Raw genomic sequence first — 19,396 nt, 5'->3', positions numbered from 1 at the left:
GATTTCCCAAGTCGGCATTTACTGAAATCGGGGGAATCGGGCCAAGGTTTTACCGGCTGAGGCATTCGAGCCAACCTGCGAAGAGGTACTTTGGGCATGGCTCCCTTAGCGAGCGGACCTTCGGTTGGGACTTCAGCCCTCACAGCCCGTGGCACCTCCACGGCTGCCGGCTTCGGCTCCCTTCCCTCAGGCTCCGCCCCTTTGGGATTTGGGTCTGTGGCAGATGACTCCTCCTCACCTGTCCCTACAGGTGGAGGATCTCCGCCCCCAATTTCTACCTCCCCTAAGTTTGAGTCGAGGGCGGGATCTCCGTCTTCCGACTCCACCTCCTCCAGAATCGTGTCAAGGGCGGGGCCTAGCTGTTCGGGCTCCCCCTCGATGGCGTTCGGATCAGGAGGAGGACCTTGGTCTTTGGGCTCCTCCTCGTCTGAGTCCCAGGCCATTGGGGAAACCTCCCAGGTGGGCGGGACAGTTTCTCCCTCTAGGCAGGCTGCGGTTCCAGCCTGTGTGGTCTGTGACTTGTTGCACGCCTCAGGCTGAGGATTTTCACCTTCAGACCTGGCCTCAGTTGTTGGCTCTTTTGCACCCGGCTTAAACAGTTTGCACTGATTGATGTGAAACCATTTATTGCGTCGGGGTACCTTCGCTACGCGACTGGCGGGGACCGGTGGATCTTGCACCGATTCCTGTCTATCCTGGTCTGTGTCTCTCTCGCCAGCGCGGAGGGTCAGACCCAAGAATTTTACTTCCCGCCGGCCGACCCGTGCTTTCCTTGGGTGGACCTTGGCATCCTCTATCCCTTTCACACTCGTACCCGTTCCCCAGAGACAGTGATTTCTCAGGTTCACGAGGATCCCGTGTGCTACCAAGAAATCAGACCCAAGGACTCCCGTTCCACCCCCCACCTCCCACTTCATTAGTGTACACTTCCACGTGGTGCGGAGTGGTCCTAAATGAATGGAGAGGGGAATGGAATGTGCGCCAGCCTGTTCTTCGCCCGTGAAGCCCGACAGAAGGTATGGAACCCCGGTGGACAGAGGCGAGACGGTGGGGTTATCTGCGTGGATCACGGTGCACGATGCCCCCGTATCCAACAAACAGATCCCTTTTACCTCCTCCACCTCCATCTCCACGAGGGGTCTCTATTATGTCCGTGAATGATTGAGACACGGACAGCAGGAGTTGAACAAAACAAGTCTTTACTGATGGAAGTCAATAGTGAAACTGAAAACAACAGAGGCTCACTAGCGCCTTTTATACAGGGGTGGTCACTGCCGGTACTGCAATCTGAGACCAGTTATTCTCTTAAAGGTACATACACAACAGTCTCCTCCATACATCATATCGCAGCGCACACAGGTAGACGGGCTGCGCCGGCTCTAGTCATTTGGGCACAGGAGTCGGGGTTTCGGGAACGACAAGACCAGTGGTGACGGCTATCTTCCCCTGCGCGATCATAAGAGACCGCATTGTCTCTAAAATTGATTCTAATCGCAGCGGGATCCATAGCTGCACCAGCTCCCTTTGCTGGGACAGGAGCTGCGGCTTGTGTTTGGGCTGGTGCTGGGGCGGCGGTCTGGGCTTGGGTTTGGGCTGCGGGAGATTTCCCTTTATTATCCTTCCATGGGTTTTTACAGTCCTTGCGCCAATGTCCATCCTTTCCACACCCGTAGCAATTGAGCTTGGCTTGGGCAGGGCGATTCCCCTCCTGACGCCACTCCTTCTTGCTTGGGGCTGCGGGTTTTGCCTCATGCACTTTTCCCTTAGAGGGAGGCGTCTCCTGACCTCTACAATTCTTGTATGTCACGGTGAGCTGGCGGAGCACCGTTTCCTCCGTGACACCAGGACCTTGGGGGTCAAACCAAGATTTGGCTAGGGCCTGTATCTGTGGCAAGCTGTTGGCAACCAAGCAACGGAGCCAATGAACCCGCTGTTCGGCGCTCATTGCAACCCGTTCAGGCATGCCCGGACAACTGTGTCGATACACTGGCCATAGCCTTTCTGCAAAAACCCGTGGGGGTTCTCCAGTTAGCTGCACAGTCCCTTCCACCCGTTGGAACGGATTACCGTCGTCTACTCCCATAACTTCCAAGACCTCATCCCTGAGATCTGTATACCCTTTTTGTCCCCTTTTACTCTCATCTGAGGCACTGAAGGATTGTGCTATCCAGGGAGAAGAGCAGCATCTTTGCCTGTTCAAGATCATCACAATCATTGATGGCGGCTGTCTCCTCTATCTCCCTGAAATGAACTGAGGGATCTCCCTTTACTGTGAGTCTTGGGAGGTGGCTCACCATGGATCTTAGTTGTGGGGCAGCGTATGGCACCATGATCTGGTTCACATGGGGTCCGTTCGTGCCATCTGCGGCGTTGGGACCGAACCTCTGGTGCCGAGTAGGACACATTGGTGCCGGCTCCGGCTTTACTACCAGGGGCTGTTCCTCCTCCTGTACGATCTCGGCTACCCTTTCTTCCACCACCCCCTTTTCGGGCCAAGCCTCACTATAGCTCGGCGGGGCTGAGGGTTTAGTGGCTGGTGTCACAACTACTTCGCAAGGAATCGAGTGTTTGGATTCCTGCAAAAAGTCAATCTGACTTGCTTTTGGGCTTACGAGGCATACCATGCCTTTTGCCTTAACCAGGGCCGTTCTCAGGTCCTCTATGGTCTTTTGGCAGGGGCCATGGTCTGCGCTCTCAAACCCGTGTTCAAGAGACAGCTTGTAAGCTGCCTTGACTTCCACTACTCTCTCTTCCTGCGCTCTTAGCTGTTGTGCGAGGCGGGCGTTTTTCTCCCGTATTCTCGCTTCATTGATCTTTGCCTCAGTAACCTGGCATTCCAGATACTCTATTCTAGCCTGGTGTTGGCTGGCTACGACTTGGCATTCCTGATTCAGCGCGTGAAGTGCTGTGATGAGTTTTTCCCCACCCATGGCCTTTTCCTCTATCTCTGCTGCTTGGGTAGTGATCTTGGCTGCCTGTGCTGCAACGACTCTGTCCAAAATCTGGACCTGTTTCTTGTAGCACATCAGCCACACTGCCTTTTCTACTGACTTCTTATGCTCCTTGCTCTCTGTCCACCTGATGGCTGCGTCTACCGGACGCCCATCCAGTAAGAGATTGGAAATCCACTGCTTAGTGAGACTTACCTTACCAAAGACATAATCTGCTATCCTCTCATCCATTGCATTTCGACCATTCAAACTTGGATCTAATACATTGCAACCCTGCTGCCAGTGTCCTGCCGCGGTCGCCATTTTCTGTAAGGAGTTTCCTCTCCGAGATCGCAGAGGTTTCTCTCGCCCGAGGCCTCTCTCTCGCTCTTTTGCACAGTAAAACCTTGAGTGGTTCGACCCACTCGCCCCTTAGGTTCTAGACACTGGACTTAGGTGCAGGAACTACAATGCAGAGAATACTCTTATAGACCAAGTTTAATGAAATGAAATGAAATTTTATTGCATAAGGAAAAACAAATCAAATGCAAGCAAATAAGAGGGTACATGGGAGGGAAAAACAAATCATAACAATACAATACTAGCTAAAATAGATACAGGCATATTATACCTTACAAAAGTCATCATGAAATGGGGAAACACACAGAACATCGAGGGACAACCACCCATGTTAATTATACCCAAAATGACCACCCCCTTTAACCTATCTAGATCCGATTATGAAGGGCCAGAAACATGCTCACCAATCCAACTAGGAATTGCAAGGTTTTGAAACAGGTCTGCGTTTTGATCCTTTCAGGCGTCCTGTCTCCTCGTGGTCAGTGCTGCGGGCTGCGAGCTGCGACACGCCTTCTCTTCCTCGAGGTGAAGGTCACGGACAGGCTGGATCTCAGCAGGCCTGGATGTCGATGCGGGGGAAGAGACCATCTGCTTGACCACGGTTGGAAGCTTCTAGCCGGCTTTCATATAGGTTTCTTCTGTAGTTTTTGTCTCATCAAACAGCTCGGGGTTTGTCGACAATCTCCCGATGGTTACCCCGGGGCGGGACGTCGACTCGAACCGTCTTCTTCTTCTTCAATTGCCACGATGGCGCTCTGTGATGGCTCTGATGGCTTTCTGATCGCTACGATGGCTCCCGATCGCTACGATGGCTCCCGATCGCTACGATGGTTCCCGATCGCTACGATGGCTACCGATCGCTACCCCGGGTGTCTCCAATTATACTTCTCAGATGAGGCCTTTATCTCCCGCCAAATCACAGTTAGTCTTTGTTTAACTTTTGGCGGGCTTGGATCACAACGGGGAGTTATTATATTTAAACTGCTTTCGGGATGGCCGGTGATGGCCATCTCTGGTCTGGAATGACCTGGTAATGTTTTAATGTTTTCTTGATGTCTTTAACGGGTCCTTGATGCGTTCTTTATGAATATGGAACTGTTCCCCTTTGTCTGGGTAAACATTTAGATGGCCTTTATCTACAGGCCGATCTGACTGGATCTGCATCCAATCTTTATGTATGTGTTAAAGTCTAGTTTCGTTTTCTCAGAAATGGCTTCCAGAATTTACTGTGGGTTGAATCCACAAAGGCTGTCTGGGGACTGCAGGAACCATTTTAAAGTGTCCCAATAAGTCGGTCACGGGGTCTGGTGGCCATTTTATGTGTCCCTTTTCTGGGCTTCTTTTAAAACAGTCTTTTAAAATCAAGGCCTCTTCTGCCAGAGGACCCTTATAGTACAATATTAATTTTGTGAATTCTACAGAGTACGGGTAAAAGGTAGCTAGTCACAGTGGCAGAAGGTGGGTAATGGTGTTCCACAAGGATCAGTGCTGGGACCACTGTTGTTCACAATTTATATTAACAATTTAGACTTTGGAATTAAAAACACAATTTCTAAATTTGCGGATGACGCCAAATTGGGGGGGACAGTCAATACTGAGAAGGACTGCAACAAATTACAGGAGGACATTAATAAATTTGCAGAATGGGCATATAATTGGCAAATTAAGTTCAACACAGATAAATGTGAGGTGTTACATTTTGGTAGGAAGAATAGGGAGGTCACTTATTACTTGGAGGGTGCAAGTCTAGGTGGGTAGAAGAACAAAGGGATCTCGGAGTACAAATACAGAAATCACTAAAAGTTGCGACACAGGTTAGCAAGGCCATTATAAAAGCAAACTAAGCACGAGAGTTTATTTCTGGAGGTATAAAATTGAAAAGTAGGGAAGTTATGATAAACCTGTATCGAACCTTGGTTAGACCACACTTAGGGCTGGATTTTGTCAATGGGGGCACGTTGGGGGTGGGACTGCTGGTTGTCGGGTTTCAGTCCCGCCCTCAACGATGTCTGGCCAACCCACCCTATTTTCCCTTGATTGACCGGCTTACCGGGCAATTAAGGGAAAGCCGGTGACAGAGGACGTCATTGTATGATGTTTCATCTGTTGAAAAATTTTTGACAGATGAATTGTCAGCGTTTGACAGCTTTGAGAAGCTTTCAAACACTGACAATCTCGGTTCTAAGGTGAGCCCTTGCACTGAAGGCTCACAAAAACCTCTTCCCTCAGCAGAAATCAGATGGCTGCTGCATCTGAGAAAGCAGCAGCCATTCTGTCATCTCTGCCATTGAGATGAGGCACCTCTGGATCCCCAAGGGTTGAAACCTGCAAGAAGAAGCAAAGGTAAGGAAACTTTTTCCAACACTTTACATTCACCTCTCATACTTACCTCTCCACACTTGCACACATCACTCACCTCCACAGTGGACTTTTCGATCCCGCTCACCCCCGCAGACCTACTGCTCGCCTTGCTGACCCTGGCGAGGTTCGCAGCCGTCGGGAAGCCCACACTTGCAGGGGTAAAATGGGGATAAGCTTCAAAACTGCCTGTTAACTACCTGTTAACAGGCAGTTAATTGGCTCTAATCCCCTTCTCGCCTCAAGGAGATGGGTCCCTGCGTGAGTCGGGGACCCGCCTCCCAGGAAGATGACACGGAGACGGGTTGGGAGCAGGGTCGGTACCCGCTCCCAGTTTCTGCCATTTTCCCAGCAGTCCCACCTCCATACCAGCCTCCCCAGGGCTGGGAAAAATCCCCCCTTAGAGTATTCTGGTTCTGGTCGCCATCTTATAAAAAGGATATAGAGACACTGGAGAGGGTGCAGAGAAGATTTACAAGGGTGATACCAGAAATGAGAGGGTATACATATCAGGAAAGGATGAACAGGCTGGGTCTGTTTTCTCTTGAAAAAGGCTGAGGGGTGACCTAATAGAGGTCTTTAAAATTATGAAAGGTTTTGATAGAGTGGATACAGAAAGAATGTTTCCACTTGTGGGGAAGAGCATAACTAGAGGCCATCAATATATACAAGAAATCCAATAGGGAATTCAGAAGAAACTTCTTTACCCAAAGTGTGGTGAGAATGTGGAACTCGCTACCACAGGGAGTGGTTGAAGTGAAAAGTATAGATGCCTTTAAGGGGAGGCTAGACAATGAGGGAGCAGGGAATAGAGGGTTATGCTGATAGATTTAGATGAGGAAAGATGGGAAGAGGCTCGAGTGGAGCATAAACGCCGGTATGGACTGATTGTGCCGAATGGCCTGTTTCTGTGCCGTATATCCTATGTAATTATTCCCTGCTTTCACCTTATTCACTGATGCACTATTACCGTTAATCTCTCTGTCCCTTTCTGCTTAATTTTACCCAGCTCGCTGCGCTGCTTCATTACCTTGACTTTTCTCTTTAGATTTCTAAATTTCCCCTCACCTGACCCCTCCCCCCCTTTTTAGTTTAATGCCCTATCTACAGCCATAGTTATTCGATTCACCAGGGCACTAGTCCCAGCCCAGTTTAAGTGGAGCCCATCCCAACAGAAGAGCGCCCTCTTTCCCCAGTACTGGTGCTAGTGCCCCATGAATCGAAATCCCTTTCTCCCACACTACTCTTTAAGCCACGCATTTAACTCTCTGATCTGCTTGTCCATATGCCAATTTGCGTGTGGCTCCAGTAACAATCCAGAACCTTTGAAGTTCTGCGTTTTAATTTGAATCCTAGCTCCTCAAACTCTCTCAGCAGAACCTCATTCCTAGTTCTACCTATGTCGTTGGTTCCTACATGGACCACGACAACTGGAGCCTCCCCCTCCCACTCCAAATTCTTCTCCAGCCATGAAGGGATATCCTTAACTCTGGTACCAGGCAGGCAACACGGTCTTCGGAACTCCTGGTCGCAGCTGCAGAGAACAGTATCTATCCCCCTGACTATACATTCCTTTTCACTCCCCCCCCCCACCACTTGAATGGCCTCCTGTACCATAATGCCGAGCTCAGTTTGCTCATCCACTCTCCAGATTTTGTCCTTAACCACACAAGCAGCAAGAACCTCATGCCTGTTGGATAAGGGCAAAGGCCAGGCTCCTCCAGCACTGCACATGGGATCCCCTTAGCTGCCTGAGTTGCAGTCACAGCCTCCTGTCCCTGACCACTAACCAGACCTGTACCACTATCTAACCTAAGAGATGTGACTGCCTCCTGGATCAAAGTATCCTGGTAACTCTCGCCCTCCCTGATGCCCTGCAATGTCTGCACCTCGCACTCCAGCTCAACAACTCTGAGCTGAAGTTCCTCCAGATGCAGGTACTTGCTGCAGACGTGGCTGTCCAGGATCGCGATGTTCACCACAAACTCCCACATACTGCAGTTGTGGCACACCTCCTGCACTGCCATCCCTATATAACCATTTTATTTGAGTAATTAATTAAAGTTTATGTATTTAATCAACTTGGCTTATATATTTCTTTAGTTTTTTAACTAATTACTTGGTCTAATTTAAGTTAAATTGATATTTACCTGTAACTTACCCCGGCTCCTCTGCATTTATTGTGACGTCACTTTCTCAAATTCCCTCTGTATTTGTTTTATGCGCTCTGCCAATTCTGCCGTTGTCGCCGCCGCTGTTTAAATCTCACCAGGCCTCTCCCGTGGTGCGCTGCGCTCTGCCGGCGCTGTTTAAACCTCCTCGGGCCTCTCCCATGGTGCTGTGCACTCTGCCGATTCTGCCGGTGCTGTTTAAATCTCCTCAGGCCTCTGCCGTGGTGCTCTGCACTCGACTGCACACATGTGGCTTTGTGGGCACCGCATCTCAATAGTGGGATGTTCCATTATGTGAAATTAGTGTGCAACCACGCCCAGCACATCATGATGGTGAATGTCCAGTATCCTGACAGCAGTCACAATGCCTTCATCCTGCGCCAGTCCACTGTGCCAGCAATCTCCTGGCAAATTCACGTTTAGAGAGAAGACAATGAAGTCCCCTCTCCTAGTGTACAGAACCTCTGTGACCTCCCGGATGCAGCGATGGATGGCGAACTGCTATATTGCCTGTTCCAGCCTGGAAATATCTGTGGCAAAAAAATTCAGGGGTGCGGTCACCTTGAGGGACACTGGCAGAGCCGTCGTTGCCCTGCTTTGAGGTTGGAGGTCTGGTTCTAGAGTTCTGTGACCCACCTCCTTGGTGAAGCGGCGCCTCTGAGCACACTGTTCCTGGCTTAGGTGCAGGTAGGAGAAGTGCTCCTTGAAAACACTAGGTGGGTAAGGCCTGTTGCTGAGAGCTCTCTTCCTTCTCTCTGCAAGCACCTTGTCTTCTTTGCTGCCTCTGCTCCATCTCCCTTTCATGCTGCAGCATGAAGGGGACTGCAACTAGAGCGCCCATGACTGGGAGCAAGTGGTTTACTCAGAGGCCTCCCAGTAGCAGCCAATGCCTTCCCAATGTCGAGCAACACTCCCTGCACACTTTAACAACTTTAAAAATGTCTTCCAGTAACCCAGTGCTCATACAAACTCTGCAAGAGCCAGTATGTTGCGTCCGTGTATAATAAGACACAGACTGCGGAGAACGGTATAACAGGTGTTTACTCAGCGTGGCTCACACTGCAACTGATCTGTACAGATTACTACCCAGGGCAATATACAGGTGTGGTCACTGCCGGTACTGCAGGATACATGAGCTGTAAAAGATAGTTCCCCCCTTAAAAAGGTACATACATTACAATTCCTCCCCTTTTAGATTAACAGTACCATAACACTCATTTAACAATTAAATATCAAACTAATTACAATTAACACTTTTAACATGCAACATTAGCTGAAAATAGTCTATTTATATATTCAGTCTTTGGGGAGGCTTCCTGATCCTTTCTGGATAGCGCCTTTCCCGAGTGTCTTGCTCTTGGTGCGGAGACGATTCTGGCCCCCTGTCGTCGGTTGGTTCATCAGCTTCCGATGCTACTGTTTCGGGGGTAGATGCGACCTGTACGTCAGGTTCATCACCAGGTACGTATGGGCGAGGCATGGGGTTGACTTGTTCCTGTGACTCTAGGATCTGGTCAGCATGGCGTCTCACGATGCTCTCCCCAATGTCCACTGTGTACATTAGTGGGCCCTGCCATGTGCATATCGTTCCAGGCTGCCATTTTTCTGTTCGGTAGTTGCGGGCCAAGACTGGTTGCCCTACATTGAAGCTCCTTGTTGGCTTCTCATGGATGTGCTGGAATTGCTTACTCGCAACATCTCTTCGTACGTTTGGTCTGAGCAAATCCAGGCGAGATCTTAACCTTCGGTTAAAGAACATCATGGCTGGGGCCTGGTTGGTGACTGCATGTGTCGCATTCCGGTAGGCGAACAGGAAATTGTCCACCTTGTGCTGCAGTGGAATGTTGTCATTGTACATAGCCTTTATTGCCTTCTTAAAGGTTTGTACGAACCTCTCAGCCAATCCATTTGTGGCTGGATGATACGGGGCAGATGTGTAATGCCTTACCCCATTCTTTTTCAAGAACCTCCGGAACTCTTCGGGCACAAACTGTGGTCCGTTGTCGGAGCAAATCTGTTCTGGCAAGCCATTCCTGGCAAAAATGGTCCGTAGGACTGCAATAGTTTTCTCCGTGCTGGTGGAGGACATTTTGATGACCTCAGGCCATTGAGTGCACATCCACGGCTATTAAAAACAAACATTGAGTCCATGAATGGACCAGCAAAATCAATATGCACCCGTTGCCATGGAGATGAGGGCCACTCCCATGGGTGTAGAGGGGCCTGTGGTGGTGCATTTTGGACTTTCTGGCATCCTGAGCAGCTCTTGGTCAGGTCCTCGATTTGTTTATCGATTCCTGGCCACCACACATAAGCCCTGGCTAGGCTTTTCATTTTTACCCCTCCCAGATGACCCTCATGAAGCTCATTGAGCACTCTATCCCTTAACTTGGGTGGAATTACCACTCGGGATCCACACATCAAGGTCCCCCGGCACACTGACAGCTGTTCTCTCCTTGTCGAGAATGCTGGCAACAGTGAGTCGCCATGTGCTGGCCATCCCTTCACCGTCAAATCATATACCCGAGACAGTGTCGGGTCATTTCGGGTTTCCTTTTCGATACAAGCGTTAGTTACCGGTAGGTATTCAACTATAGTCGAATGTAATATTTCGACAGGATCCACTGCTGGTGCTTCCTCCGCAGTAGGCAGTGGCAGGCGTGATAGCCGATCAGCATTTCCATGCTGTTTCGTGCCCTTATATTCAATCTCATAGTGGTGCGCCCCTAGAAAAAGTGACCATCTTTGTAGTCGTTGCGCAGTCATCACCGGAACGCCCTTCTTCGGATTAAAAATGGAGACAAGAGGCTGGTGATCAGTCAGCAAGGTGAATTTCTGCCCGTGCAGATAGTGATTGAACTTTTTCACTCCCCACACTAGGCTGAGGGCCTCCCTGTCAATCTGGGCGTAGTTACGCTCGGCTGAGGTTAGTGATCGTGACGCAAAGGTTATTGGCCTCTCTGAGCCGTCCGAGAATTTGTGCGACAGCACCGCTCCAATGACGTAGGGTGACCCATCACATGCCAACCGAATTGGTAATGCTGGGTTGTAATGGGTCAATACCTCTTTCGATGTGATTAGTGTTTTGCTCTTCTGGAAAGCTCGTCTACATTCGTCACTCCACTTCCATGGCACCCCAGTTTGCAGTAGGGTGTTCAGTGGGTGTAGTATTGTAGACAAATTTGGCAAGAACTTATGGTAGTAGTTTACCAGCCCGAGGAACGACCTCAGTTGTGACACATTTTCCGGTGCTGGAGCCTTGACTACTGCCTCAATCTTCTCTGGGGACTTATGTAACCCCTCTTTATCGATAACGTGGCCACAATACGAGATCTGTTTTCTAAAAAACTCGAATTTGGGGCGGTTAGCTCGGAACCCATATTCCTGCAATCTAGTGCGCACCTGCTCCAGGTTGGCAAGGTGATCACTGTCATTTTCGCCCGTGACCAGGATGTCGTCCAAATAACACTGGGTCCCTGGGATCCCTTGCAGGACTTGTTCCATTGCCCTCTGCCAAATAGCCGGAGCTGATGCTACCCCGAATACCAGCCGGTTGTATTGGTAGAGACCTTTATGGGTGTTGATTGTGAGGTATTTTTTTGATGCTTCTTCTACCTCCATTTGCAGATACACCTGGACCAGATCAATCTTAGTGAAGCGTTTCCCTCCAGATAGCGAGGCGAAAATATCTTCAATCTGCGGCAGTGGATATTGTACGGTGTGAAGGACCGGGTTCACTCTTACCTTAAAGTCCCCACAGATGCAAACCTTCCTTGGTTCCCCAGGCGTGCTGCTCAACGACTTTTTCATCACAGGGACGATGGGTGTGGCCCACTCGCTCCAGTCTACCTTGGACAGTACACCTGAACATTCCAGACTCTCCAGCTCTGCTTCGACGGCTGGGTGGATTGCATAAGGTACCGGTCTGGCCTTAAAATTTTGGGCTTGCGTTTTCTTCAATTCACTGTCATACCTTTTAGTGTTCCGAGTCCTTGCTGGAACACTTCTTTCGCGTCAGTTAGGATCTTTGACAGTCGCCCAGGTGTGACGTCATCATCCTTTTTGTCAGCCACAGTCAGTGCCTGTATGGAATGCCAATCCAGTCGTATTTTCCGGATCCATTCACGTCCCAGTAATGGTGGTCCTCCATCTTGCAATACATACAGGTCTAGTTTTGGTGTTTCCTTACCGTTATATATAACAGTCACCCTTATTTTTCCTTTGGGGTAGACTTTTTGCCCCGTGTACGTCTTCAAAATAATTTTTGTGTCTCTCAAGGGTATGTGTGAGAATAGCCGCTCATTGTCCCGTTGGTTTATGACTGTTAGGGCTGATCCTGTGTCCAATTCCATCTTTACCTGGACTCCTGCTATCTTGAGAGTGACCCAAATGGTTCGGTGATCCTCCATTGTGATCACATTATGTAGTTTCAGACAACTCAGTTCCCTGCTTTTGGAGTCATTATCACTCTTTTGTTCGTCTGAACTATTCTCCGTCATCTTATGTACCTTCTTGTACTTTTCTTTGATAGGTTTCTTATTGCTGGTTTTCTTTCCCGACCTGCAGACTCGTGCTATGTGTCCTACTTTTCCACATTGTCTGCACACTTTGTCTTTGAACCAGCAATCATTCTGGTCGTGTGTTGTTCTGCTGCAGCGATAGCACTTCTCTGTTCCATATGAAATTTCGTTTGTGCCATATTCTTGCGGTCTCTGTTGTATCTCTGCAGCGCCCCGTGCTGCTGCTTCATATGATACCGCAATGCTGAAAGCCTTTTCCAGCGTAAGGTCCTTTTCAGATAAAAGCCGTTTCTGGGTTCCTTCACTTTGAAGCCCACACACAAACTTGTCCCTTAAGGTATCTGCCAGTCCCGCTCCAAACTGGCAGCGTTTCGATAGTTTGCGCAGTTCTGTTAAATAATCAGCATTGCTTTCATCCTGATGCTGGTTCCGTGTGAAACTTGAATCTTTCTGCTATCAGCAGCGGTGTGGGGTTTAAATGTTCCTTTAGTATCGTTACTATGTCTTCAAAACTCTTTTCCATTGGCTTCGTTGGGGTTACTAGGTTTCATAATAAACCATATGTCTTTGCACCCATTAAATTTAACAATACCGATGCTTTCTTGTCATCTGACACCTCATTTGCCTTGCAGTACACCTCTATTCGTTCGACATATGTAGTCCAATCTTCGACTTCATTGTCAAATGCAGTGATACTGCCACTCTTCGGCATTTTGGGTGTGGTTTAAAATGGCATCTCCCAATGGCTTAAAATGGCATCTCCCGCACTTTCCTTCCTCCCCCGCTGCTGCCAACGCCACTCTCGGCGGTCCTCGTGGCAATGGCGGCGCCTCGTGGGTTTCTGCGCGTCTCTCGCTCCCTCTCTCCGACGCTGCTCGGCCCCTGAACACCGGCTGCGCCCTGTGCGCTCTGCTCTCTCTCTCCCCCGTCGACGCTGCTCGGCCCTTTGCTGTGCCGCTCGGTCGGGCTCTAGCCCGCCGCTGTCCGGGAAGGGTCTGCACACTACCTGTTGCCAGCCCGTTTCGCTGGACCACCTCGACTGGAAAGCCAAGCCTGGCTCTCGACAGCCTCCCCCGCAATTCTCGAGTCTCTGCTGGATGACTGGGCGGTTGCCCGTGGTCGACGCCCGAGTCTCTGGCCTTGACCTCCAATCCACTGATCTCCAGGAACGAATCCCCGGGAGGCGATGCAGAGTTGCAGGTCAGTTCGAACTTGCCTCGTCGCCAATGTTGCGTCCGTGTATAATAAGACACAGACTGCGGAGAACGGTACAACAGGTGTTTACTCAGCGTGGCTCACACTGCAACTGATCTGTACAGATTACTACTCAGGGCTATATACAGGTGTGGTCACTGCCGGTACTGCAGTGTACATGAGCTGTAAACGATAGTTCCCCACTTAAAGGTATATACATTACACAGTACAAGAACAATAATCAACTTACCTGCAAGTTGGATAAATAGCGCTGATGGTGGGTCCATCGTAAAGCTGAACGCACGTTCAGCTGTGCATGTTTCAGAGAGGGCGTTGAATGGAGTGGCGACGTCCAAAATGGCAGGTCGTGCAACAAATCAGCGTTACACGCTGACTGACATCACAATCTGCCTACTCTGCATACTGCTGGCGCACGCACATACCACTTGCACTATCGCCCTTACCAAGATGCCGAACAGCTCAGGTCGCGCCAGATGTGGGCGGAAGCGAGGCAGACTCCATTTAAAAAAAAATAACATCCATAACTACCATCGCTAAGTTGTGGAATTTTGTGGCCAGTGGCTGTAAAAAGAGATGGGGCAATGAAGGTCACAGGTCTCCACTTCAGTACCACTTTCCTAGAGTCCCGGCAGCAGTGTGAAAGTGCCTATAGATTGTATTAAGGATACACTGTGCTTTATTGTGCTGAGTTGAAATATAGAAATTGTCAACGTAAAAGGTGGTCATTTGACCCTTCTTGCCTGCTCTGAATTTAATTGCCTTTTGAGAGTTGATTTTACCCAGTCTCGTTCTCCTGATTTCTCCATAAACTCCATAGAAACATTGAAAGTTGCTGAACTGTTCAAGAAAATAGACTGTGCCATACGTAACACTGACTGTTTCAATTCTTTGATTTAGGTAGCATTCCTCCTCTTATAGATCTGTTACACAGTAAGCATGAGACTCTGCAATGTATTGCTGCTGCTGTGCTGTGTAATCTCTCCACCTATATGCCAGTCTGTACCTCGATTATTAAATCTGCTATCATCCCAGTGCTTATTGAATTACTGCACAGTCAACAGCCTGAGCTTCAGTCACGTTGTGCTGTCATCCTGTATGATATTGCCCAGATTGAGAATAACGCCAGTCTAATCGCTTCCCTTGTAAGTAATGTTTGATTATAGCACTCAATTGTATTAAAAAATATAGTTCTCTGTATTATCAAAGGGATGGGACATCATGAATTTATTGACACAATTTGTTGAAATGTAGAATGTTTTAGTATTTACCAAAATCTCCACACTTTTAAAACTATTTCTCCTCCTCTTTATACCACTGAAGATGCGTTAGGGTACAGTTTCCGCTAGGTTGTGCTGGTTCTTCCAGCGCAATTCGCCCAAAATCTGTCAAATCAGCGCAAAAGCTCGAGGAATTTCAAGCGCAACTAACGGCCAGCTCAAATCGAGTTTCCGCGATCTTTTGCACTGGTTTTAAACAATTGTGCTGGAAGCCGGCCCTGCCCACAAAACTGGCCATGCCCCCAGGTCGAATTAATCACCATGCCGCGTTTCCGCTAATTGCGCCTGTTTGTGGGCCTTCTAGGAGGCTCTTAAAATGAAACTTTCTTTTAGGCACAAGGGAACTAATAGAACCCTTTTAAATATTAAAAAATATTAAATTTACTAAGAAACTGACTACTGTACAGCAATGAAACTAGTAAATGGTTCTGTGTAGTTTTTTTTTTAAGTTTCAGTTATTTAAAATCAGGTTACTCACAGGAGATGGACTAGACACTCTGATTAAAAGTGCTTATTTTTTGTGATAAACCCATTTTCACCTGTACTAATAGAGCTGCATCAGGTGACCATTCTTAAATATATCAAGGAATATTTTTTAATACAAGAAAAAAAATAAACAATTACGTTCTAAACCGCTGCCCGATTGCACTGGTTCATGGAAAATTTAACGTTTGTGATTATGCAAATGAGCTCGAGCGGAAACTTGAACCATAAAATCAATTTAAAAAACAAGTGCAATTTGAGCCCAGATTGACGATTGCGCCCAAAGCAGAAAGTCTACACCATCATGTTTTTAAGCCTCTGCTAATTTCTGCTTCAAACCAGACTCTGTAGGGAACTATGGAAAATAACTCATTACTTATTTATCTGTGGTACATGTTAGCACACCACTACATTGTAGCGCCAAGCCACACTACAAAATTGATAATTGGTAAAGGATATCAGGGCAAACTTTTCAGGTGTCATAAATTCCATGCCTGTTTTCTGTCAAGCATGTTATTACACTTTAAGTGAAACACTCCAGTGAAAATCAACCAGTTAATCAGTGTACAAAAAAAGTTCCTGCACAGTCTCCAGATCCTCCAATTTAACCAATTATTTAGGGGTAGATCCAATCAAAGCAGGAGTTCATCAGGAAAGCCTTCTATCAGAGGCAGAATTTAGACCTACTCCATGAAGGTTAAAATGTTTCCAACAGCACCTTTTAATGTTTTTGTGGTGAATGACAGGAAAAAGGGGAGGGGAAGGAAGAACTTGATCAAGAATGCAGCGAAATCACCTTTCCATCTGCAACTTTGATGCTCTCATGCTACACTTTACGGTAGCGTGCAATTAAATTAGCTTCATGATATTATAAAGCCAGTTAATGGGAGCATCTTTGTGCCTAATTGTTTTCTGCTTCCAATTATTCCTTTTGAGCGAATGTAATGACATTTTAAATTAATGTTTTCTATAGCTAGATACCCAAATATTAATTAATGATTATTTATTTAGTCAATTCTCTCCCCTACTCCTCCCCTGTAGGCAGTGACTTGTGTTAACTACCACAGTTCCCCGGTATCTTGCCCAAATGGGTATTTTAATAAGTATTGGCCAGTATTCAGCTTAAAGGGGCTTCACAGCTGAGCTATTCCTGTCCTGACCTGATGCCTATATGCAGGGTCATCAGAAACAATTTGGTTTCTCCCGTTAAGTGTCTTTATTATGATGAAGCTTACTTAATAGTTCATTAGTATAAAAGTTAATTGCTAGATAGCAATCAGGAGCTGGAACCCAAAATTACTTTTCCCTCCCTAGAGCAGGGGCACAAAAGTCAATTATAGCTCCCCAACCATTACCACAGCTGAAATTAGCTACCTTTGCATAGATTGGGAATCGAAACTGGGACCTTTTAACTGGCATAGTTTGATTTCAAATCTACATGGGTTGAGTCAGAGGCCACCAGGGGGTGGTAATTGGTAATTATATATAAATAAAATAAAGTTTGTGTGGCTTGAACTGCAGGATATTAAAGAAACCTGTAAATTAGATCTGCCCTGGCACTTGAATAAAGGAGACTATGAATGTATGAGAGCGGAATTGAGTAGAGTGGATTGGGAAAATAGATTAAAGGGTAAGACGATACATGATCAGTGGTGTACATTTAAGGAGTTATTTTACAACTTCCAAAAAATATATATTCCACTGAGAAGAAAAGGGTGTAAAAGAAAAGACAGCCATCCGTGGCTAAGTAAAGAAATTAAGGATAGTATTCGACTAAAAACAAGGGCATATAAGGTAGCCAAATCTAGTGGGAGGATAGAGGATTGGGAAAACTTTAAAAGACAGCAAAAAATAACAAAAAGATTGATTAAGAAAGGGAAGATGGATTATGAAAGTAAATTAGCAAAAAATATAAAAACAGATAGTAAGAGTTTTTATAGTTATATAAAAAGAAAAAGGGTGGCTAAAGTAAATGTTGGTCCCTTAGAGGATGAGACTGGGAAATTAATGGTGGGAAATATGGAGATGGCAAAAACACTGAATGAATATTTTGTATCAGCCTTTACAGTAGAGGACACTATGAATATCCCAACACTGGACAAACAGGGGGCTATAGGGGGCGAGGAGCTAAACACGATCAAAATCACTAAGGAAGTGGTACTCGGTAAAATAATGGGACTCAAGGCGGATAAATCACCTGGACCAGATGGCTTACATCCTAGGGTCTTGAGGGAAGTGGCGGTAGGGATTGTGGATGCATTGATAATAATTTTCCAAAACTCCCTGGACTCGGCAAAGGTCCCGGCAGACTGGAAAACTGCTAATGTAACACCCTTATTTAAAAAGGGCAGTAGACAGAAGGCTGGAAACTATAGACCGGTTAGCCTAACATCTGTGGTAGGTAAAATTTTGGAGTCCGTTATTAAGGAGACAGTAACAGGACATTTGGATAATCATAATTTAATAGGACAAAGTCAGCATGGTTTTATGAAGGGGAAGTCATGTTTGACAAATTTGCTGGAGTTCTTTGAGGAAGTAACATACAGGGTGGATAAAGGGGAACCAGTGGACATAGTGTATTTAGACTTCCAAAAGGCATTTGACAAGGTGCCACACAAAAGATTATTGCTTAAGATAAAAAATCACAGGATTGGGGGTAATATTCTGGCATGGATAGAGGATTGGCTATCTAACAGAAGGCAGAGAGTTGGGATAAATGGTTCATTCTCAGACTGGCAATCAGTAACTAGTGGTGTTCCGCAGGGGTCGGTGCTGGGTCCCCAACTCTTTACAATCTATATTAACGATTTGGAGGAGGGGACCGAGTGTAACATATCAAAGTTTGCAGATGATACTAAGATGGGGGAGAAAGTAGTCACACAGAAATCACAGAAACCCCACAGTGCAGATAGAGGCCATTTCGGCCCATCGAGCCTGCACCGACACATATCCCACCCGATCCCCGTAACCCCTACACCAACACATATCCCACCCTATCCCCGTAACCCCACGTATTTAATCCCCCTAACACTAAGGGTCAATTTATCATAGCCAATCAACCTAACCCGCACATCTTTGGACGGGGGTGAGCGAGGAGGACATAAAAAACCTGCAAGGGGACATAGACAGGCTAAGTAAGTGGGCAGAGATTTGGCAGATGGAATACAATACTGGAAAGTGTGAGGTTATGCACTTTGGCAGGAAGAATCGTAGAGCAAGTTATTATCTTAATGGCAAGAAACTTGAAAGTACTGAAGTACAAAGGGATCTGGGGGTCCTGGTGCACGAAACTCAAAAGGTTAGTATACAGGTGCAGCAAGTGATTAAGAAGGCCAATGGAATGTTGGCTTTCATTGCTAGGGGGATAGAATATAAAAATAGGGAAGTATTGCTTCAGTTGTACAAGGTATTGGTGAGACCGCACCTGGAATACTACATACAGTTTTGGTGTCCATACTTAAGAAAAGACATACTTGCTCTTGAGTCAGTACAAAGAATGTTCACTCGGTTAATCCCGGGGATGAGGGGATGGACATATGAGGAGAGGTTGAGTAGATTGGGACTCTACTCATTGGAGTTCAGAAGAATGAGAGGCGATCTTATTGAAACATATAAGATTGTGAAGGGGTTGGATCGGGTGGATGCGGGGAGGATGTTCCCGATGATGGGTGAAACTAGAACTAGGGGGCATAGTCTTAGAATAAGGGGCTGCTCTTTCAAAACTGAGATGAGGAGGAACTACTTCACTCAGAGAGTGGTAGGTCCATGGAATATGCTGCCCCAAAAAGCTGTAGAAGCTACATCATTACATAAATTTAAAACAGAAATAGACAGTTTCCTAGAAGTAAAGGGAATTAAGGGTTACGGGGAGCGGGCAGGAATTTGGACATGAGTCTAGGTTCGGATCGGTCATGGCCCTGTGGGTAGCGGAGCGGGCCCAGGGGCCGTGTAGCCTGATCCTGCTCCTATTTCATGTGTCTAATTCTGTTAGATTCAGGAGATGGTTCTGTGATAGTAGATTGGCAGATAGGATCAGATCAGCCATGATCTTATTGAATGGCGGAGCAGGCTCAAGGGGCTGA

At 47.2% G+C, this 19,396-nt stretch overlaps 1 protein-coding gene across 1 annotated transcript in view; it reads left to right on the top strand.

The window, feature by feature from the left end:
• Positions 1-19,396, top strand: part of ankar (ankyrin and armadillo repeat containing) — a 306,667-nt gene that overhangs the window by 174,978 nt on the left and 112,293 nt on the right. Inside the window, exon 11 of the mRNA XM_085984217.1 lies at positions 14,437-14,708. Coding sequence (XP_085840343.1) covers positions 14,437-14,708 — 272 coding nt within the window. The remainder of the gene's footprint in view (positions 1-14,436; positions 14,709-19,396) is intronic.

The sequence above is a fragment of the Somniosus microcephalus genome, chromosome 4 (assembly GCF_052327205.1).
Source record: "Somniosus microcephalus isolate GS21.2 chromosome 4, FLI_Smic_1.0, whole genome shotgun sequence".
NCBI lineage: Eukaryota > Metazoa > Chordata > Chondrichthyes > Squaliformes > Somniosidae > Somniosus > Somniosus microcephalus.
Note: the sequence above shows the minus strand (reverse complement) of the source record. Positions and strands in the feature narration are given on the sequence as shown.